At 42.4% G+C, this 24,095-nt stretch overlaps 1 protein-coding gene across 3 annotated transcripts; it reads left to right on the top strand.

Annotated features, from left to right (window-relative positions):
- The first annotated feature begins 980 nt into the window (after nt 1-980).
- crispld1a (cysteine-rich secretory protein LCCL domain containing 1a) lies at nt 981-18,072 on the top strand. 3 transcript variants are annotated; one of them, XM_054765832.1, is made up of 15 exons: nt 984-1,163; nt 1,519-1,794; nt 8,085-8,203; nt 10,774-10,906; nt 10,980-11,095; nt 11,900-12,000; nt 12,085-12,276; nt 12,943-13,003; nt 13,354-13,420; nt 13,540-13,670; nt 14,769-14,812; nt 14,888-14,960; nt 15,432-15,507; nt 15,579-15,712; nt 17,106-18,072. In XM_054765832.1, the coding sequence occupies exons 2-15, from the start codon at nt 1,525-1,527 to the stop codon at nt 17,155-17,157; spliced, it is 1,569 nt and encodes a 522-aa protein (XP_054621807.1). In that variant the 5' UTR covers nt 984-1,163; nt 1,519-1,524; the 3' UTR covers nt 17,158-18,072. The 3 variants fall into 3 exon arrangements, with proteins under 3 accessions (XP_054621806.1, XP_054621805.1, XP_054621807.1); XM_054765831.1 differs by lacking the exon at nt 17,106-18,072 and having other exon boundaries at nt 981-1,163; nt 1,408-1,794; nt 15,579-16,421; XM_054765830.1 differs by lacking the exon at nt 17,106-18,072 and having other exon boundaries at nt 982-1,163; nt 15,579-16,421.
- The last annotated feature ends 6,023 nt before the right edge of the window (nt 18,073-24,095 follow it).

The raw sequence follows: 24,095 nt of genomic DNA on the forward strand, positions 1-24,095 counted from the left end.
CCGCCCCCCAGAGAGGTCACCTGTGAACATTTAGACGTTTTCCGCTGGCCTGCCCCACCCTGGGGGACATATCTGGTTTAGATTAACATATTTCTGGAGAAAGTCACCCACTAAAACAAAAAGGTAGGAGGACAAGAGGACAGGGAGCAACATTTCATTCCAAAACACAATTCTCTTAGAAATGATTGTTTTAGAAATTGCAAATTCAGATAAGCAGACTATAATGTTGGTTCATTACGATTACTTTTATTTTATCATCTTTGATTTATTTTGTATTTATTCATTGAAAAATATTGAAAACAATCAAAACATTTAAATTAAACATTTCTAAAATATGTTTATAGATTATATTTACATTGTATTTTTTTTACTTGTTTAGAACAAAATATAAATAGCATTTCAATATTAATTATATGATATATATTCAAATTTTAATACATGTATCAAGGATTATTTCTTGTTTTATACATGTTATATTTTGAATTAAATTTATTGCTATAATCATTTTTTTTAATTCTTTATTTTTTTCGTTAGTACATAAAAATTCTAACTACATAATTATTTATGATATATTTAATTCTATAATGTAGATTTTACGTAAACATGAAATTATTCATATTTATTTACAATTTAATAAATGTCATTATTTACATAGGATTATTCTCCTTATAAATGTTGAATTATATTTTAATATATGATATTATTTAATGACATCATCATTATGAATCTATATGCATGACATTTTGGTTTTCTGTTGGTGTCTGTGTTTATCTTGTGTTTGCTTGTACAGATAAATATCAGGTTCTCAACAGTATTTTTCATACATTTTTAATGGCATGACAGAAAATAATGATGATTATAATGAGTTATACGTTTCACAAAGTGCTCAAGTCACCAGCAGCATGGAAGGTTTTGGCAGCAGGGGAGGACTGGAGGGGCTGGAGGGGGCGTGGCCAGAGGCAGTGTGTGAAGCCTGCCGAGTTGAGGATAAAATGTTGGTTAAGCGATGCTTTGGCGCAAAAACCTGCAAGGCGCAAAGTGAGGACACGTTGGACTTTGGGTCACGTTGGAGTCCATCAACTCAGACCTGAAGGATTAGCGTTTGTTGAGAGTTTTTTTTTTTTAGGATTTCATTCAGTGGACTACACTTGAATCCATTTAAGGTAAATAAAAGACAAGATTGTTTTTAAGAAGAATATTTTGCATGAATGTCAGCTATTTAGCATCCTTATCTGCACTTTAGCTCACTGGTTGCTGCCTTCATGGTGTGATTAGCTTTGGTCGGTGCTTCTTTCATGACTGTTTCAAAAAAAGTATGCTAACTTGCACTTTTATCACTGCTGGCGTCTCTACTTGGTGCTTTTTTGCTCAGGTTGTCCCCCCCCCCCCTCCATTTCCTCTTGCCAGCTCCCATCAAGCAACGCAGAGGATCGTCTCTCCATCCTAACTCGCTTCCCGCTGCGCCTCACATCCATCCCGCCTGACATTTTTCCTTTTTTCCCGCCTCGGTGCTGATAGTAAAAGATGAGACTTTCATCGCCAAAGCGGCCTGGAGGGATGTCCCTGCTGCTCCTGCTATTGCTCACCCAGAGGGCCGTTTCCATGGCGATGCATCCCAACGCCACGGGTTGGCAGCAGATCCTGGACAAGTACCTGGATGAGGATGGCGACTGGTGGCAGGCCAAGCAGCGGGGAAGGAGGGCCATCACGGACGCCGACGCCCAGCTCATATTGGACCTTCACAATAAACTCCGGGGTCAGGTGTACCCCCCAGCATCCAACATGGAGTACATGGTGAGTGGATGCAACAGGTTGCCTCCAGTCTCTTCTTTCATGAAATTGGTCAAGATTGAAATATCCAGTTGCTAATTGGTCGGGCATATTTCTCATTGTTGCCAGTACACGCCTAGAAATACTGCCTTCGTGGTATTATACTCAGTCTCCTCTTTGCTGCCCTCAGTCTCCTTTTGAATAAAATTGGTCAAAATAGAACCAGTTCTGAATTGTTGGCGCATGTTTGTCATTGCTGCCGATACAGGTCTAAAAATACTCCAGTCTCCACTTTGCTGTAGCGCTTTGTTTTCTTGCTGCCCTCAGTCTCCTTTTGAATAAAATTTGTCCTGATACAAATAACTGCATGCTAAATGGCCGAGCATGTTTGTCATTGCCGCGGATACACGGCTAGAAGTAGTGACTGTGCAGTATTATACTCCACAGTCTCCACTTTGCTGCCCTCAGTCTCCTTTTGAATAGAGTATACTGTAAATATCCGGTTGCTAATTTTCTGAGCATACATGTTCTTGTTGCCAACATACAGCTAGAAATACTGCGGCAGCAGTTTTATACTCCACAGTCTCCACTTTGCTGCAGCGATCCGTTTCCTTGCTGCCCTCAGTCTCTCCTTGGTTAAAATATAGATTTACGGTTGCCAATTGGTTAAACATATTTGTCATTGTAGCAGTTACATGGCTAGAAATACCCCCTTAGCAGTATTATACTCCACAGTCTCCTCTTGGCTGCACTGGTCCATTTTCTTGCTGCCTTCAGTGTCCTCTTCAATAAAAAAAAGAATAGTTTGCTAATTGTTTGAGCATATTTGTCATTGTTGCCAATACACTGCTAGAAGTACTGCCTTATCAGTATTCCACTCCTCAGTCTCCACTTTGCTGCAGCGGTCCGTTTTCTTGCTGCCCTCAGTCTCCTCGAGAACAAATTTTGCCAAGATGTAAACACGGTGCTTCTCCTCCGTAAGCGCGTTGTTCCGACCGATGTGTTCGACGCAGCGCGGCTTTCGCGGCTACACTGACGTGCTGCCAGTGCCAGGTACAGCGCGGTGGAAAAGCGGCATTATAAATGACCCCCGTCTGAACTTGTTAAGTGTACTTGTGGGCCGTGCAGCTCGGTGACAGCCACCAGAGCAGCTGGCACTTTTCCCACTAAGCACCTTTCCACATGTTGTATCCCTGCACATGTGACTTTGGTTGTTTTTTCATGATGGCATAGCGTTCGTCCTGCTATGAGATTTGTTTGACTTTAACCTCTCGGTCCTCACGTGCGTGTGTGTGCGTGTGTGTGTGTGTGTGTGTGCATGTGTGTGTGCGTGCACAGCCCGCCAGATCACTTTTCACCATGCAATTAGAATCAAGAGCGCAGCACCCCGGCTTGTTTTACCAGCTGTCTCACCCCACCGAACACACACAAACCCACACACACCTCCGCAAAGTCAAGTGCTCCACGCTCGGCCATCTGGAACGCTTGCAAACAGACTACATGTGTAGCCGCAGCCTGACCGCCACTGTGAATGGCCACCAACGGGATCGGCGCCCGTTAAAACTCAATACAGCGTTCCAGAAAGTAATGACGTTTTTTTTTTTTTTGTTTAAACCTTAAAGAGCTACGGAACAAAAGGCAGTATTATTCCACAGTGAAGGCAAATAAACAGTTCCTGCTGGGGGCAATTGCTGGACTATGTAATTGTATAATTGAGAGTTTGGATTCGAGCAGCACCGCGTGTGTGCATGTGCATGTGTGCGTGTGTGTGTGTGAGAGAGTGAATTGGGCTTGGCAGGCCTCCGGTTGAGGCACGCTCATGTGGAGAAATGCTGAATCAGCAGCAGCCAGCCGTGCACGGCTCCTTTCTACTGTCTCCTGTTACAGTTGGCTGTTTTTTCTTTCCCTTTCATTTCTTTCTTTTGACCATTCAGGGCACCCAGGGGTGAAATATGGGGAGGCGCGCAACAAGAGGACGTGAGGTTAGAAGCAGAGTTGGCAAGGAATAAGTCAACAAAAACAGAGGTCTAAAGACGATATACACGGATTTGAAATTGAAAGGAGAGACGGTTTCCAAAGAACTGAAAGGCAGATGGGGAAGGTTGGATAATCAAGGGAGGGGGGAAAAAACAATCAGCGATACTTGGAAGAAGCGTAGAACAAATCTGAGGATTGAAATACTTTGAATTTTCTGCATGTTATCAAATCCCACTGGGATACAACAGATTTGTGCGTTGTTGTTGTTTTTGTGCGTGTGAGCAAAAGTCACAATTTTATGTGGAACATGTTTTGCAAGTTCATAACAGCACTTACGAACAAATCAAGTAGGATTTCATATTTCTAAATGGAATATTTTCACCCGTTTACGACCTTCTGAATACAGTTTATTAGAGCCTTCGAGACATGAAATAACACCCCTATAGTCACCTTTCCACTCCAATATCCGACATAAGACAACACAACACATAATATGGACTCACACGACACAATTAGGGCACCCCTTCTATTTATATTTGAAAAAATAGTCTCCAATTTCACTGGCAGTCTGTGGGGTTTTATTTTGAAAAATGACCTAATCGTCCCGCCGGCAGGTCTGTCTGTGCCCCAGCGTGTCACAGTCATGATGCCTGCTAAATTAAACCCACAAGCCAACTGGAGCGAAGCTGATTAAAAACATCTCTGGATAGTTTCTTTAAAGAGACCCAACGATGACCAACGGTGCCAACATAAAGGATCTGAATTTAAAAGAATAATACCACACGTTTGCCTTAAATGGTGGGTGATTCACATGCTCCGAGCGTGTTCCACATCAGGGGAGTCCAGCAGCTTGACAAAAATAAAGAAAATCATCTTTTGTTGAAACCTATGCTAATTTAAACAACATGACGACCATTCGTGTACATCTCCTGACTTCTTTTGGGTCTGTGCTGGACCGCCGTCACGTCTCAGAAGAAGCTGACATCTCCGCTCAACTGGAAGACTGCACGAGCCCCCGCCCTGCCGACACACTCATGCATGCAGATGCAAACCCAAACATCCGACACGTACACCGCCCCCACCACACACACATGTACTGTACATGCACAACAGCACTGGTTCATCAGCTGCTGTGTTATCGTCTGCTTTTGTGTTAAACCGGAACCCGGCTGACCCTCTGTGGTGATAACCTCCGAGACACTTAAGATAACATCTATTCAAATCACCCCCATTTCCTCCTCCCCGCTGTCCCGCGCTCTCGCTCCCTCGTATCCCCATGGCTTTGTTCCCATTCTGTCATTATACAACACAGAAGGGGAGGGAAAAAAAAACACATTTCCCTACAAAAGCAGGAGTTCACACTCCAGAGCAATCTGCACCACAACTATCACGTTTTCCACGAGGTTTAAGTTTCACTTCCGGACAACAACATTTCAAAAACAGAAACATTTCCACTGATTTTTATTTTTATTTTATAAATGGGCCTGTTGCTCAGCTGTGGCCCGGCGTTTTAAGCATTCCGCGTTGTTAGCACGTTATACGGCCTGAACGTTGGGTTCCTGATCAAGTGGTCGGTTTTCCGCCTTGTTCGTCCGTTACGTCGCCACGGTCACACAGGATGTTTCACACTATCAACAGCACACTTCCCACAATCGACATCTTTCCGGGGATATCACATACGTGGGGGTTCTTTCCACTGTTTGTCCCACATTAGTTGCGGCAGAACAAAGGTACAAAAAGAAAAATATGTACTTTATACTTGGAAAAACTGCCTGCTGCTTACCTTGCGGGCTGCTAGCATGTTACTACTCTATGTGCACCGTATGGCCTGCAGGCTGGATCCCGAATCAAGAGGCCTATTCCAACTTTACCAATGACGTTGCCATGGTTACACAGAATGCTACCAAACACAAAGATCCTCTATACGACCGCACTGCTGTTTTTAAAAAGGACCTACTGCAAAAACACTAGTCGAAGATCCTCTATACTGTATTACAGGAGCTCTCTTCTGTTTTTAAAGACCAACTACAAGTATGCTAGTCAAAGATCCTTTAAAATACAGGAGTGGTCTTCCGTTTTTAAGGACCTACTGAAAATCGCAAGTCAAAAGATCCTCTCGATGCTGTTTTTAAAAAGGACACACTGCACAAAAACAAAACGCCAAGCGAAGATCCTCTATATGCCAGTCCTGCCCGATTGTTTTTGTTTTAAAAAGGACCTACTGCAAAAACACTAGTCAAAGATTCTTTCAAATATAGGAGCGGTCTTCTGTTTTTAAAGACCTACTGCAAAATTGCTGGTCAAAGATCCTACATATGACAGGAATGCGCTACTGTTTTTAAGGACCTATTGCAACAATGCGAGTTAAAGATCCTCTATCTGCAGTTTTTAGGACGCGCTGCAAAAAACAAAACCAAAACGCTAGTCAAAGATCCTCTATATGTCAGTACTGCCGGTTGTTTTTAAGGACCTACTGCAAAAATGCCAGTCAAAGATCCTCTATATGACCGCACTGCTGTTTTTAAAAAGGACCAACTGCAAAAACACTAGTCAAAGATCCTCTATGCTCTATTACAGGAGCACTCTTCTGGTTTTCTAGACCTCAAGTTGAAAAATGTCCGCAGTTTGGGTCGCCGCTTGCAGTGTCATCGAGGGGTGATGCTGGGTCCCGCAGCCAAACCAGTTGAGAACCGCTGCTCTACACGACTACGACGTACTGCAAAAAGCAAAAAAGCTCGTCAAAGATCCTCTATATGACAGTACTGTATGACAGAAAAAAGACGGGGCTGAATGGAGTCAGGTCGCCGTACCCAAACAATGTGTAAGGAGGATGTTGCAGTTTACACGCGTTTTGGGCGTGTACTTCAGGTGTCCTGTTCAGGTAAAGGCGGCCATATTAGACACGGGTTACTTTAAAGTATAAATCCCAACAAAACCACAGTCAAGCAGTTCGAGCTGCAGAGCAAATCCAGCCAATGACAACGTCTTTCATCCTTCAGCCTACAGCGCTGGGCTGCATCAGCAGAAGAGAACTCCACCCGGGCTTCAAACTCCCAAAGTGAGGGCCTCCAGTTCCAGAAACAAGTCCCCAAAATGCCAAGTTTCCAAACCAGCAGACTACGGCCACAACGTGTACCCGTGTAGCCCGAATATGACGATGACCACACTGCAGCGGACTGTATGAAAACGAAACGGGTCATGTTTAGCACTTTCTCTTCTAATACCGTCCCCAGTTTTCGACATGCCTAATTGCACATGGAACAGGAAAGCCAACACGTGCAGAGGAAGTACCTCCGTACTCTTTGGAATGCAAGCGCCTGGGCGAGACAGGGGATGGAGTTGCTGCAAATGAAGTGTCAAGCGAAATAAACAACGCTGGGTGAGTGGCGCTGAGAGACTTACGCGGCAAACGTTCAGAACAGCCGAGCTTCACCATTTAAAACATCTCACTTCAATTGCTGTCTATGTTGAATCCTTATTTCGGAACATAGATGAGGTCTCTGGTCTACGGATGCCATGGCTGCCGGACAGAAACCCTTCAGTCTGTCTCCGCACCACATCATCATCATTTTTATGTTTATTTGCATTCACAAGTAGACGCGCGTTGACAAATTTGTAGTCGGAAGAACACCACCAGAAGCTACATCCACGCCAACCTTCACGATGTGGCTTTATTTTGATATGGAAGGTACAGGTGTGTGGTTTTCCGGACGACAGCAGCTGCCACCCAAAGCGGGTGACAGACGGAGGAGTGGCTGATGTTTGGGGGCTATTTTAGTTCTGCTCTCGGACGGACGAGATTCCAGTCAGAAGCCAGCTTGAACTTCCAGGTTCCGACGTGTGAAAATGTGGGAACTTGTCACACCTCCACCACTTTAAGCTCGCACGCATGTGCAGGCGTGATTGACTCTTGGAGGCTGAGAGATTGAAGGTGAGGGTGAGAGTGAAGGTGTGCCATTAAAATGCAACATATGGCGTCCTTCAGAGGAAATAGCGTACAGCTGGTGTTAGTGTAGCACTTTCTATGGTGGAATATAGGTCAGCGTGGCGGGAGGACACTTTTAGTGTTCCCACAAAACCCTCAAAATGGGAACATGATTCTTTGGAGTCACCACAGGGTCAAATTTGACCACAAACATATGGAAGGTATTACTTATATGCATTTTTAGTGCACATTACCAGAAGTAGTAATGACCAAGTCCAGTGTATTTTTGCAGCATGATCAATTTCATGCCGTGTCATCTTGCAACGTGTGCTTCAAGCTCATTTTCGTAGCAAGTGCAGGTTTGCAGAAGCTTAATAACGCTTTTGTTTCTGTGCCTCCTCGCTTTGCTCAGGAATGGGACACGGAGTTGGAGCGCACGGCAGAGGAGTGGGCCGAGACCTGCCTGTGGGAGCACGGTCCTGCGGGCTTACTGCCGCAGATCGGGCAGAATCTGGGAGCCCACTGGGGGAGGTAAAGCCTTTTATTATTATTTTTTTTAAGACAATAAACATGCAAGGCTCAATTTAACGTACTTATGCCAGTGACATGCAGGGGAGGGGCCCACAGCAAGACCCGCACCTTAGCCACTTTTTTTGGGGGGGAAAAAAAAAAAAAAAAAAAAAAAAAAAGTATCTGGGTGGGTCTAAATACTCGTAAAAAGGGGTGTTACGGTACGGCATCTTCGGTTTGGTACATACCTCGGTATGGAGGTCACAGTTCAGCCACTTCACTTTGAATCATGTGGTTGAATACGTCCGATTATTAGTCCAAAAAGTATGCATATTTATGCCTTTATTCTATGAATTTTTTTGCGTAACTAAAGCATATTCAAGCATAAAAATGGCTAAATGAAGTAAATCCAAATATAAGCCATTCAGAAGAGGCATTCAAAGATCCTATATATGTAGTATTCTACACTGGTCACTAGGTGTCAGTAATTTTAACACGAGTATTCGGTGAGACACACAAGCACCAGCATTGATCGGCGGAACAACAGGATTTTATTGCAGGTTTGAATACAATAATCCCCATCACGGGCTACTGTTGCAGCCATAACCCACGTCTAGCTGAAACTCAACTCTGAACCCTCGACGTCACTTCCTGTACGCTCCCCACTCAGCTCACTGAGCACCGGAACACATTTACAGAAACACACAAGCATGAGTCTTATGTCTTATTTTCTCTTATGTCTACTATATTAGGTAATAGGAGTGTAAAGGTGACTTTAGGGGCGTTATTTCATGTTTAGAGGGCTCTAATTATGTTGAAAAGTGCATTTAGAAGGTAGTAAACAGATTTTCTATGCTCAAACCACAAAAATATTCAATACTTTGTGGAAATTCACTTATCACGGTCGGGTTTGGAACCAATTAACCACAATAAACTCTGATTAAGTGGTAGCAGACACACACATGACTGAGTAGCTTGCCCCTCTTCCCTGGCGCCTGTCGGAATTTAGCGTATTTTCCGCAAAATGTCCCTTTTTTTCAAATGCAAATGTTGGCAGGCATGGACTGAGGTGTCCGGAGCTGTCTGTAATTTTTAAAATGCCATCAGTAGTGTTCTTACTGGAGCTGGTGGGGCACCAACCATTTAAGATTCAAGAGAGTTTTATTGTCATGTGCATAGTAAAACAGCAGTTATACCATGCAATGAAAATCTTATTCTGTCCATTCGCCCAAGAAAAGAAAGAAAACACAAGAAAGAATAAGAACATAAGAAACAAACACATAAACATATATACCAATAAATTAAGCAACAACAACAGAAGAGACATTAATACAGATATAAATAAATAAATAAATAAATAAAGTGCTATGAGTGTGTGCGTGTGTTGCGTGCGGCGTGTGTGAGTGCTTCGTTGAGAAGCCTGATGGCCTGTGGGTAAAAGCTGTTTGCCAGCCTTGTGGTCCTGGACTTCAAACTCCTGTAGCGTCTGCCTGACGGTAGGAGTGTGAATAATGAGTGTTGTGGATGTGTGCTGTCCTTGATGAGGTTGTGTGTTCTGCGTAGGACTCTAGTTTTATAAATGTTTTGCAGTGAGGGGAGGGCTGCCCCAACAATGTTCTGTGAGGTCTTGATCACCCGCTGGAGTGCCTTCCTATCACGTGTTGTACAGTTACCGTACCAAACGGTGATGGAGGCGGTAAGGACACTTTCGATAGTGCATCTGTAGAAGCAACTCAGGATTGTGGTGGACATGCCAAATTTCCTCAGTCTTCTCAGGAAGTACAGTCTCCTTTGGGACTTCTTCATAATTTGTTGGGTGTTGTGAGACCAAGTGAGGTCCTCGCTGATGTGTGTGCCAAGGAACTTGAAGGTTTTCACCCTCTCCACCTCAGTCTCATCAATAAACAGGGGACTATGTGGCTCCTTTTCCCTTGTTCTTGGGTCGATGATCATCTCTTTAGTCTTATCTGTATTGAGAAGGAGATTGTTATCACGACACCAAGCTATGAGGTCCGCCACCTCTCTTCTGTATGATGTTTCAACACCACAAGTGATCAGTCCGATGACTGTAGTGTCATCCGCAAATTTAATGATGCTGGTGTTGTTCTGGGAGGCCACGCAATCGTAGGTGAAGAGCGTGTAGAGGAGTGGACTCAGCACACACCCCTGTGGGGTCCCAGTGCTCACAATTCTTGAGCTGGATGTGCGGTTGTGGACTCTGACTGACTGGGGCCTGCCTGTGAGAAAGTTAAACACCCAGTTACAGAGGAGGGGTGACAGGCCAAGTGTGAGGAGCTTATCTGTGAGTTTGTGGGGGCTGACTGTATTAAGTATTTAGCTGTGTTTGCCACTTGTTGCTAGACAGAGTAAACGGCAGAGCACACTCATCAGGCTGTTCAAACAGCAAATTAGACATGCATGCTAAGTAGAGCATTGCAACAACAGCACTCTATGGATTATGAGACAAGATTACAGTAAATATACACACTAATCTCTCTCCTGAATCACAAGCAAAACAGCGCCATTTGGCTTTAATGCAGAGCCAGCATTGATTATGATAATGTTCATGACGCCGCGTCGAATCTCTGCAGGTATCGGCCCCCCACCTTCCATGTTCAAGCCTGGTATGATGAAGTGAGGGACTACTCTTACCCCTACCCTCAGGAGTGCAACCCCTACTGCCCATTACGATGCTCTGGCCCAGTTTGCACACATTACACCCAGGTGAAACCAACACATCTTAATCGGAAAGCATCTTTTCAGCCGTATTATTCTTCTAATAATTTGTGTTTTGCAGCTGGTTTGGGCCACCAGCAGTCGCGTTGGCTGCGCGGTCAACTTGTGCTACAATATGAACGTATGGGGGCAGATCTGGGCCAAAGCCGTGTATCTGGTGTGCAACTATTCACCCAAGTAAGTCTGTGCATCGTTAAATGTCTTCTTCAAATGTGTGGCTTGTATCAGGGGTGTGCAACCTTTTTCCAGCGAGGGCCACGTAGTGAAAAATGAAAGGATGCAAGGACCACTTTGATATTTTGTAAAGCAACATGTAGATATGCCAAAAAGTTAGGTGAAAATGCCTATTATTATTGTCAACCTATGCCACCCCACCACCACATTTTACTGTTTTTTTCCCCAAATATTTCATGAAATTACATATTTTTCTATTTCTGCTGTCTTTAATTTTCCAACTATTTCAACTTCCTTCTTGTGAATTTAATTTCCATAATATTTTGACTTTATTCACATCATGTAACTTTTTCCCCAAGTTAGTTTTTCATAATAAGATAAAATTCTCGTTAGAATGCAACTTTTTCTCTCAATATTTGACTTCATTCTTGTAAAATTACTGCTGATTTTTCCATTTATGCAGTTTTCTTGTTAAAATCATATCTCTAAAATGTGCTGCGGGCCAATAAAAAAACAAAATAAAACAAAAAAACACAGCTGCGTGCTGCAAATGGCCCCCTGGCTGCACTTTGGACACCACTGGCTTATATACTGGCGAGAGCGCACTCACTGGCCTCAATGTCCTATAGGTGGCAATAATGTGCATTAAATGGGTGCCATCTCCCACAAAAGGACTTAGTCGCCACAGCTCCATCTGCTGGATCCGGTGTGTCACGTCCTCCATTTGTCCCCAATGCCAGCAGACTGTAACAGTGCAAAGAGATGATCATATAGTGCTTCAATAAGACGGTTATGTGTCCTAAACAGGGGTAACTGGTTGGGCTATGCGCCTTACAAACATGGGACCCCCTGTTCCGCGTGTCCTTCCAGCTACGGAGGCGGCTGCAAGGACAACCTCTGCTACAAAGGTATGTGCTGGAGCCAAATGGCATGCTCCCAAAATGAAAAAGGGACAAAAAGTTTGTTTGGTATTGATGAGTCTTTACTCCAAGGTGGCTATGCCAACCCTCCGCCAGAGGAAAGAGAAGAAAACAACTTTATTGAGCCCGAGCAACCCCGTACAACACAAAAGATCCGGCCCCGTGTTTCCAGACCAGAGACTCCCAGTCTTCCTGCTCCCGCCCCCACCAAGCCCCCCACAGAGCTCCTGCCAAAGAATGAAGTGGTCAACACACAGCAGATGTGTAAGCTGCCATTTGACTGTTTATTCTGGGTCTGGTTTCTTTCTTAAAAAAAAAAAAAAAAAAAAAAAAAAAAAAGATGAGGCGGTGATGTATCGTAAAAAAAAAAACAACAAAAAATTGGGTCAAAAGCGCATAATTCATGAATGGCTGCTTTTTTAGTGCCGATCCAGCAATAACGGCTAACAAATTCGGCCTTGACCGGAAATGTTATTCTTGTAATTAATCCTAAATAGCCTTGATGTTCTGTAGTCTTTATCTGTCATCTCCCTGACTCGCCTCGACAGTCTCACTGAGCAGCGAGAGGAAGCTCGATTTTATTCCCACTGTTTGCGCTTTTGGCCGGCCCGGAGAGGAGAGAGAGGCTTGCTGTGGTTTTTAAACGGCTTCCTCTGAGCAGTCCAAAGACGCCTGGAAGCTGACACGCATCCTCCATCCACCCTTCTCACTGCTTTTTTTTGTTTGGCTAGGACTTTTTCGGGTAACTTTACACAACAACGACTAAGAACAACTGGCACAACCGTGCTAAACACATTACATGAAGGAATTCAACATAGTCCACACAGTCATGTGGTCCAATCCCTTCTCCACGTCTATTCCTGACAAATCAGTCATTCGCACCATGACATGTTTGTCCTTGGAAGGTCATTCGGTTTTACTGTCTTGCAGCTCAGCTGGTGACCTGTGACACAAAGCTGCGAGATCAGTGCAAAGGAACCACCTGCAACAGGTAACGTTAAAAACACAATGACGCCCAGTAAAGCGTGGGCCTCCGCCTTAATCGACTCTATTGTAATTACGGCAATCCCTCACTTATCGCAGTTAACTGGTTCCAGACCCCAACTGTGATAAGTGAATTTGTGCAAAATAGGATTCCTTTTTTTATAAATGAAATATTTTTGTAGTTTGAGCATAGAAAACCCGTTTATGACCTCTAAAATACGCTTTTTAACATTAGAGCCCACAACAGTAGCTTGTGTTAGGGATTATTGTGCCAATCCACTTTGTTTATATCGCACATTTTATAAACACTGTTTCCAAAGTGCTGCACAGACTAGTAAAACCATCTTTAACCTACAGGTATGAGTGCCCCGCCGGATGCTTAGATGCGACAGGGAAAGTGGTCGGGACGGTTTACTATGAAATGGTGAGTCAACGCGTTGCAGTGGATTGCTTCTACCGTACCATGAAAACACGCCAGCTCACATTTGTTGCGTGTGTGTCCTGTTCTTCCGTTGTTGTGCACGCGTGACGGCGTTTCTGCAGCAATCCAGCGTGTGCCGGGCCGGTCTACATGCCGGTGTCATAGACAATGACGGCGGGTGGATGGACGTCACAAGACAAGGGAGGAAGGACTTTTTCATCAAGTCCAACAAAAATGGAGTTCAGTCGCTGGGGTGAGGCCGTCGTTTGAATTCATACTGTGGAAACTGACCAAGGAAGTCATCATCAGTTTGCAGCCCTTTAAAGAACGAGTCTGTTTGGCCCGTACCGTATCGTTCTGCGAAATCAAGTGAAACACTAATGAACTGAGTCATTACGAATTATGCTACATTGTTTCCTGCATGTAAAACTATATTCTCCATACAATATTTTTGCGTGTAGAGAACAGATTAAGTGGATGTTTTAAGTGGGAATAAATGTTTCGGCACAAACTAAACAGAGGTTCCGCTGGACTGGAGACGACCCTGGTTCTTGTTCATTGATCGTTAACTTGTCTTGTTCGGACGGATGTGTTCAATGAGGCGTGGTTTTGGCACTTCTGAAGTGGAAACCGACATGAGTAGAGTCAAGTCGGTAGACTAATTGGATTTGCATTATTTTATTGCCACGGTTTTCGTATGTTTTGGTTTTTGTCGGATCTTTTGTAACAATGACAAAAACTGAGATTTCACTGGACTGGAGACCCTTGTTCTTGTCCATCGTTCGTTAACTTGTCTTGTTCGGACTGATGTGTTCAATGAGACGTGGCGTCCACACTTCTGAAGTGGAAACCGATGTGTGTTGAGTTGCGCTAAATTGGCGGATTAATTGGATTTACATTTTTTCCTCAACAAATTTCCACACATTTCGGTTGTGTCTGATCTTTTCTAACTAATTAATGACAAAAAGTGAGATTTCACTTGACTGGAGACCCTTGTTCTTGTCCATCGTTCGTTAACTTGTCTTGTTCGGACTGATGCGTTCAATGAAGCATGGTTTTCACACTTCTGAAGTGAATACAGACATGAGTGGAGCCGAGTCGATTCTGTGTGCAGATAGCACATGAGTTAGCTGCGTTTGCAACTTCCTGCTTCGTGGAAGACGGCAAACCCCACAAAAAGTGTCCTTCATTGTTCCATGCGACAACAAACATCCATAAGGTTTCATGGAAAGTGGTTGGGCAGTTTTTGCATAATCCCCATCGACACAATACCTTCGCGCGTATCTTTATGCTGGGTGGTAAGAAACAGGAGTAAAGTGCGTGATGTAATGCAATGTTTCTGCTCGGACAGGAAATACCAGAGTGCTAATTCATTCACCGTCTCCAGAGTAGCAGGTAATTTGCATGTTTTTCCCCAAATAAAAGCAGAGTTGCTGCGGTTTGCTTATGGATTGTTGTGCTCTCTTGCAGTCAACGCAATCACATGTGAGACAACAGTCGCACAACTGTGTCCGTACCAAAGGCCTGCCAAGCACTGCCCGAGGTATTACGCTGCACCTGAGTGCAAATATAGCCACCACCCATTGCACTTGTGGAATGTTTTGTGTCCATTGTTCCATTTGATTCCGCTAATATTAATTACAATTATGCACTTGCATATGCATTTCTGTTCAAATACACGCTAATGTCAGACTGACTTGCTATGATTGTCTGCTGGAGGCGAGAGGCCTCTTGTGTCCCAAACAAGTCCTCCACATGCTTAGCACCTGATTCAAATAGGCTTGGGCGTCTAGGCATGTGAGTCCGCCCTTCACTGTCTCTGGAGAAGCTTACCCCTTCCCTCGCAAATGCCGTTTCCTGTATTAAGTAACATTTTTGCATGAAGCTGTCTCTTCAGCTGTTTCGATGCATCTCCTTGCATGCAAGTTTGATTCAATTGTACCTCTCGTTATCCTCAAAGAACTCGTCGATTTGATTTTCCATTGACACTCGTGTTTATATGTTCTCTTGGTAGGTTATACTGCCCGAGGAACTGCTTAGAAGAGAACCCAAACATATCCAGAGTAATCGGCACCAGAATATACTCCGATGTGAGTATTTTGTTTGCTATGATTGAGCGTAATGAGACGTAATCAAATGTTCACGCGTGTCACTCCTGCAGAAATCAAGTATTTGCCGGGCGGCGGTCCACGCGGGGGTCATTCGGAACAGCGCAGGTGGTTACATCGACGTGATGCCGGCGGACAAGCGGAAACTCTACATGTCCTCCAAGCAAAACGGCGTGGTCTCAGAAAGGTGCGGTTCGTCTAATCGTGGTCGATTCGTGTTTATGATATTTTTAAAGACAATAGAAGTGCGATCCAAGTAGTCGGCTCACGGCTTTCAAATGAACTTTAGAGGGTTTGCAAAGGAGCACAAACCAGCGGTGCCCAGGTAGACTCAGGATGCCTCATGGTTTTCCGATGGGAGGATGACAAGCATGCCCCTTGCGTCAAATCATTCATTTGAGAAAGAGTTCATCAAGTGCATGGAGGGAAACGCCCCAATATTTAAAAATGTACCTCAGCAGCGGACTCGTATGATTGCATTTCTTCCTGAGCCTCTTGTGTTCCAGCGGATCCCTGCTTATTTGCAACGTCTAATATGTATAATATTGTCTAATATTTCAACTCTATGCTACTAAAAATACTCAAATGTTTCCCCGCATAATATTACAAGTTTTTCCACAATTGTAACTTTTTTTTCTACTTTGCTCGTTAACATACGTTTTTCTCTTAATATTTTGATTTTATTCTCATAAAATTACAGCAGTTTTTTTCCCCATTTATGCTGTTATTTTCCACTATTTCAGCTTTCTTCTTGTAAATTTTATTCTCGTAATTATTTGATTCCCATAATATTACAACTATAACATATTACCAAAAAAATACATTTTGTCTTTAATATTTCAATTATTGCCAATTATTTTTCCCTCAAAATGACATTCTTGCAAAATTATATTTTATTTGTTTCTCTTATTTTGACTTTACTCTTGTAAAATTATAACTTTTTCCACAAGTTTTCTTGTTAAAAATCATATTAGAGAATGTGCCATGGGCCAAAAATATAAATAAACACACCAACAGGCCCCAAAGGCACTTTGCACTTTGGACAGCCCAGCCACACAAAGCACAACAAAGCCAACAAAGGAGAAGGCAGAAGCCAAAGGCTCAACAACTGCTGAACTGCTGCACCATGAAAAACGTATTCTAATAAAACAAAAGCCGAGCGTCACGCTGGATGGCCGGGAAACAAGCAGGAGACGCAACAACTTTACAAAATGTCCAAAAAGTGGACGGTGCACTGTGGTCTTCTCAGCCAACATTGGGAGTCTGTCTTTTCGGCAACACGTCCTCTGTGCTCTCGTCTTTCGCCACCACATACATCTTGGTTTAGCCTGACGTCTGTTAGTATCTCCTTTATTTATCTTTCTCCCTCAACTCCCCAACATGTCTGTCGGGGCCACGTTAACGCGTGAACCCGCCGGTGTTTGCACAGAAATGATGGGTTTCTGTTTTCCCATGAGCGTCTTATCGGTTGGCGTCCTATCCGTCATGGGCGTCACGACACGGAGACGTCGGCGTGCAAACCTTTACGTGTTTGTGTGCGCATGTCATCGACTCTTCTTTCCCTCCCCCTCCCCTACCAGTCTTCAGAATCCGGCCGGAGGGAAGGCGTTTCGGGTGTTCGCCGTGATTTGAGTGACCCACCCCACCACCCCCAACCACCTCCTCATCCCATTGAGGGCGGCGTGCCCAAACAGACGGCGCACTCCGGCGCTAATCAAAGCCTGTTGTCAAAGTCAACGACTGAAACCTTTCTAGCCTTTGCTACGTGGGCAAGGAGAGGGGCGGAGGTCGTCTCCATGACAGCATAAACAAACACTTGCCACATATATGATGAGAGGAAGCTGTCAGGACTCAGCCTCATAATATTTAGCCAACTGTAAATATATGATAGCAGGAACGCTTTGCTCATCTACTGGATGTTTTCTTGTCCATCGTGCTTTATCGGAATGTGTGTGCCTTTTCATATTAGGTGCTGCATATTTAAAACAATGGATTTCATGAGAAATATGATTCAATAAATGACATAATTTTTCCAAATACATGTATTGTATATAATTACAAAATACCAAAATAAAAATGGCACTTAATCAAGTCGGGTACATTTTTACTGGTACTCATGTCATATTTTGTACTTTTTATTTTTATATATATGGGCAACAAATTTTAATCCCTCTATTTTTATAACGTATCACGTTGGTGTATAAAGAATGCTGCTATACTGTATGTGGTTATGTACAGCAACTATATATTAGGTGTTTTCCTCTCCCTGCTGGCAGGAAGTACAGTCAACCTTCAGAGTGTTTTATTCAAATGTTTGACGTCGTTTTGTTTCAATATGCATTTGTTTTGTACCCCTCCCCTTGCTCCCAGAATGTCTCATCTGCAACACAGATAAAAGACAAACATGATGCTGGTTATATCGCATGCATTATTCATGGCGATGCTGCACGTATGGCTCTCATCTGTCTGGCTATCACGCTTCATTTCACTGGTTTCTCAGTTTATTTTCCTACCTCAGGTTATTAGGAAAAACTCAATAAAACACTACAACACTCCTATTAATGTTTTTTTTATTTAACCGGATATTGCCTGAATATTCGATGTTTTCATTGATGAATTCATAATATGTATTTAATATTATTTCATTTCATAAATAATTATTAAAATAACAGTCAAACCAAAATTTTGCCTCAATTATTCTACAGTATTTACCATAATAAGCCCGTTTCCCTTGTCCTCTATCATTTCACTATCCGTACATTTTTCATTGTGGCCGCCTGACAGATAACCCACCATGGGGCCAAAGAAAGTTGCACGTGGCAGCAGTTTGATAAAAGGTGAGAAGAACGACTTTATTCATTATTGTCGAGAAAAGTGGTTCTCAGTCGGTGGGTCCGGACCCAAAAGTGGACCGCGGACCCATTCTGGGTGGGTCGCAGACAGCGAGTCAAAAATGACAAAAATACATAAAATACAAGTATAAAATTGTAATTTTCTCTTGGAAATCAATGAAAGTATCTCTGTACAAAAAAAAAAAGATTAAAATGTTTTCAAAAACATGGAAACAAATTAAAAAACCATAAAAAATACATAAAAATCACTTCAAAGTGTAAAACAGAGAATAATAAAAATATCTATTAATTATATTTGGGGGTAATATTTTGTAAAAGTCATTCTCTATAACTGGTGGGTCGGGACCCAAAAGTGGGAAGCGGATCCATTCTGGGTGGGTCGCAGACAGCCAGTCAAAAATCACATTAAAGTATGTATTAAAGTATATAAATAAATTAAAAAACACATTTAAAACCTACAAACAAGTACAAAACTATATCAAAAATACATAAAAATCAATTATGTGGAAAACAAAAATATCAAAAATATATTTTGGGGTATTATTATCATTAAAAAAACAAAAAACTATCATTCTCTGTAACGGTGGTTCGAGACGCAAAAGTGGGCCACGGATTCATTCTGGGTGGGTTGCAGTCAGCCAGTCAAAAATTACATTAAAATATGTACTATAAGTATAAAAGCACAAAAATCCTAAATATATATTTTTGAAAAGCAAAAAATATAAAAATTAAAATTGCATAAATAAAAATCACTTAATGTGTTATTGTCACTCTATAAACTATTTTTTGCTAATATTTTTGTCTGTTTGGGACGGATTAATTGGATTTACATGATTTTGTGTGGGAAAAATTGTGTTTTTTTTTTTTTTATAACTCATATTAGTCAAATCTAATGGAATAATGGACACAAAACATTTTCCAAGTGCAAGAACAAACCATATCGGAATCAGCTAGTGCCAAAAAGCGAGGTCCCGCCGTATACGACTTCTAATTTCATAGAAGTATGTTCATCAGTTCCAACGAAAAGCATCCGTTTAATGAATGACAAGTTAAAAACAAAATGTCGGGGAAGAAAGAAAGAATAGAGAAATGAAGAAAAACAAGGCGCGGACGTTCACTGCCATCAGCGGTCCCTGAACACATCATATAACATACATGGGTCATGGTGCTTTCAAAGAGTGACAATATGCTCTGAAAGCTCATTGCCAAAATGTCCTTTCACGTTAGCGCTAAGCCAGTCTCGGGAGGAAGATGGAATATCCTGTGGGAATCACTGAAGTGGTCGGCTTGGTGACTTTTTATGAGGACCGTCTGCTACTCACGTGAAACCCCCCCAGGTGGACCTGACTTCAGCACCTTTTCTCCCCGGCATCTATATGGATTATTCATTCTCGCCTCAGGGAGTGGAAGCTTGTTGACTTTAAATATCCCTTCTTCCCTCTTACGGCATGTCAGTGGGGTTGTCACTCCTCGTTTGCTTCGGAGCAGCAGCAGAGCGAAATGAGCCATCCGTATTGGCTTCCACCATATTTATGTCTGACGGTGTTATGATGTCCGGAGGCCTGCCGTGGCTTGCGACTCCAGCTGTCAGTCTGCGTTACCCCCAGGAGGAGAGCTACTAAATCATACAAGATGGGCTGCCGTCGCAGACACGGTGCTGAAAACATTTTACATGCAATTTTACACAAAAACCTCCCCGACACGAGCAGAAATGACAATACGCGCGCACGCTGTGACGCAAATGTGCGTTCATCGACTCTGCTTGGCTGTGGAGTGGAGAGATCAGCCGCCTGAGTGTACATCCAAGTCCAGTGAGAGAAATGAGAGGCAGATATCAGACCGGTGTCAGAATTCCCACAAGAGTGTGGTGATAGATGGTGCCGAAAGCTTCTGGTGAAGGCGAGTAAAGATGGTATGGGAAAGGGAGGGAAAAGCCCAAATACAGCAAACCTTGGTTAGTGTCGTTCATCCCTTCCGGAAGGTTCCGCTGTAACTGAAACCTGCTCTAACCCAATCCATTCTTCCCATAAGAAATCATGTCAGTCCAACTGAACCCTTCCAGAAAGCCAAAAATGTTAACACAAAATAGGTTGATATAGTTTTGCAATTATAGATTTACACCAGGGGTGCCCAAACTTTCCAGCGAGGGCCACATTGGGAAAAATGAAAGGATGCAACATTGTCTCTTCGATATTTTGTACAGCAACACATGTGGATATGCTAAGAAGTTATATTTAAAAAAAAAACAACAAAAAAAAACCCTGCATCTCAGCTTAGACTTAAAAAGGTGAAAAAAACATTTGTATCAACTTTGCTTTTTTTCCCCTCCTTTAGTTTCCCAAATATTTCAACTTTCTTCTTAAATAATCTTTGTAAATGTTCTTTTCGTAGTATTTCAACTTTATTCCCATACTATAACTTCTTCCACAACTTTTTGGTTTCTCATATTACGACTTTTTTTCATCAATATTTCAACTCTGCCACTAAAATGACATTTTATTTCATTCTTGTAAAAGTACAACTTTTTTGTTAGAATACAACATTTTTCTCTTAATATTTTGACTATTCTCATCAAATTTAAACTTTTTTTCCACATTTTCACCAATTTCAACCTCGTTTTGTTTCCTCATATTACTACTTTTATAAAAAAATTCAATTTTATGCTACTAAAATTACATTTTTCATTATAATATTACATTATTCTTGTATAATTACTCGTCTTTCTATTTTTGCTGGGGTTTTTTTTTCAAATTTTTACTAAATCATATTTTTAGAACGTGCCATGGGCCAAAAAACCCCAAAACAAAACACCCCCCCCCACGAGCCACAAAATGGCCACCAGTGCCTCACTTTGGACATTATTTTCTATTATTTATATTTATTGTCTTGCAAACTGTATTTATTTTCTTTTGTGTAGTTTTCTTGTTAAGATCACATCTTCAGAATGTGCCACAGGCCAATAAAAAAGCCACGGGCCACAAATGGCTCCCGGGGCACACTTTGGACACCCTTTTACCAAAATGACGTTTTTATTTTATTCTCATAAAATGGTGATTGTTTATCCTTTTTAGAATACGACATTTTTCATTTCAGATTTTGATTTTATTCTAGCAAAATTACAGCTCCCCCCCCCCCCCAATTTCTGCTGTTTTTTTTTTTGTAACTGACTTTATGCCCATAATATTTTGACTTTATTCTTGCTTTCCACAACCTAAGAGTCCAAGAACTTTATTCAACCTTTTGTTTATTATTATTCAACGTGTCTTTTGTCTTTAATAGAGCACAACTTTGTTTTCCTCTTAATAGTTTTTTAAGTTTTTGTAAAATTAATGCCGATTTTTAATTTCATAATTTTAGAATGTGCCGCAGGCCAATTAAAATAAAAAAAAAAAAAAAAACAATTTATTACATTTTTTTTCCCTTGTTAAAAAAACAAAACAAAAAAAATGCCACATTTTTAGAATGTGCCGCAGGCCAATAAAAAAAAGCCACAGGCCACAAATGGCCCCCGAGCTGCACTTCGGACACCCCTGATCGACAGTATGTACACAGTCCTTTGACCAATTTGAAGTATTTCATGTGAAATTTGAATGAAGCGGCGACTGAAATGCATGCCGAGATGCCCAATTTCTGTCTCTTTGGGCGGGTGGGTCACTTTGAGCGCCAGTTAGGCGTGAATGTTTAATATAAATCAAACGTCTAGGGTTTGTCTGAGGTCTGCTTCAAAAACACAGTGGCCTCAAATAACTTAATAATTATACGAGTCACCCTGCCAGTCTTTTTTTTCCTACCCCAAAAGTGCCCACTTCATCTTTGGGAAAACACATTCACAGTGTGGCGATGTGCATGTCATATTTCTGGATCATGAGGTGCAAAAAAAAAAAAACCCTTCCCTGTCAAAGTTTATGTTTTGTTCATGTGCCAAAGTAAAGGTTTGACAAGAATGAAAACAGTCATTACCACTGGCAACCATAACTTCTCACAGAGGTGTTCCCTGAACGCATCTCCACTATCTGATTCCCATCCAGCCGCAGTGGCACAGACATGCCGCATAAACAAACAGGTGACGAAGCAAGAGAGACATTGCACCCAATTAAAGGCAAATAAATATACAGCGTTCGCATACACTGCGCACAAATGCGGCGTCTCTTTCACACAGTCTGCTGCCATGCGTCGCCACTTTCACCCTGCAAGACGAGCCAGGCAGCAACAGTGAGGAGGTTATTAACGGCCTTTTCTTATTTTAGGCGACAGTCTCAAAACAGTGGGGGCACCGTGCGGGCCCACAGCTAGCTGGGAGGGCTCGTCTTCCACCCCATCTGTCTTTGGGCCGCTCCCCGGTTCTAATGGGCCCGCGGTTCTGTCACTTTGAGTCAAATGTATCGGCGTCCCTGCCAGAAGTGCCGTGATTATTCGAGGCATGAGTCAGCACTTCTCGACGCGCCGCTTGAATTTTGCATCGTTTTTATGGATGAAAATAAAACGACTAGCAAGGCTGCGGGTGCCACACAGACAAGTTGAGCGAGGCAGTGGAAACGGTGTGCAGTGGAACCTTGGTTAGCGTCTTCAGTTCGTTCCAGAAGGTGCGACTCGAACCGAAACGGATGCCAACCGAATCAATTTTTTCCCCATAAGAAATAATCCAAAAAAGACATTTTTAGAGTTTTCCAATGATAGTTTTACATATAAAACAATTGGAAATGTATATACTGTACAGTAAATGTTGAATGAAAGGCATAAACGAACACTTACGGTTACTTTTACCTTCACTGAAGACTTGATTGTTCCCAAAGACACCTTGCTCCTTCTCAAGAACCCTAAATGAAGCCAAAAACAATAACATGACAAAACAGGAAGATGTTGATCTCGCTGCCACATCGTGTCTTTGCAAACGGCCATGTCCTCAACGAAAAAGGTAAAAGTAACCTGAAAAAGATCCTTTATATGCATTTAGAATTGTTTTAGCACATAAAATTTGAATTGTAAAACTATAAAAACATGTTTTGCGTGAACATTTTTGAGAGTCAACCGCAGATGTAACTATTGTGTTAGCAAACTAAGGAGGTTTTGGGATTAAAGCTACGTTAAGAGCAGAGGCTGACTCACGCAGTGTATTAACACCACAAGACGTCTGCCTGCCATATTGTACGCCAAAGGGAAAATGTACACAAAACCAGGCAAAATGTTGTCATACATTTTTGACAAACTGAAAAACACGCCAACAGTTTCCACTGTTCATGGAATAGTCTACGTGAGTTAATCCAGCCTTGAAAAAAATTGGACACGATTATCTGTCGGAAAGTGTGGGAAAACTGCAATTTTTCTCCATTTTGCAACCTTAAATGGGAACATGGCACTTTTTTTTATTGCCTAAAGGCTCTTTACTGATATGTAAGACCATCAAAAGCCAATTTCCGTGAGCATACGCCCTGGTTAGCGTTCTTTTTTTTTTTGGATTGCGTCAAAAATTTACACCAAAATTTTGCTTCAGCGTATAATACATGACGCATCTTGTGTTATTAATGCACTGAACTGCATTAGAAAATGTATTTTCTGTATGATTCCAATCATTTAACATTTTCTTAGGTAAAAATGGCTGAATTTGCACATTTCCTGATCAAATACCCGGCAGACACCTAAGAGCCTCTCTTCTCGGCTTCGTGTGCAAGCCCTGTCGCACGGAGGATCGTGGCACCTGTTGTGACCGTCAGCATGTCG

This window comes from Dunckerocampus dactyliophorus, chromosome 21 (assembly GCF_027744805.1).
Source record: "Dunckerocampus dactyliophorus isolate RoL2022-P2 chromosome 21, RoL_Ddac_1.1, whole genome shotgun sequence".
NCBI classification, from domain to species: Eukaryota; Metazoa; Chordata; class Actinopteri; order Syngnathiformes; family Syngnathidae; genus Dunckerocampus; species Dunckerocampus dactyliophorus.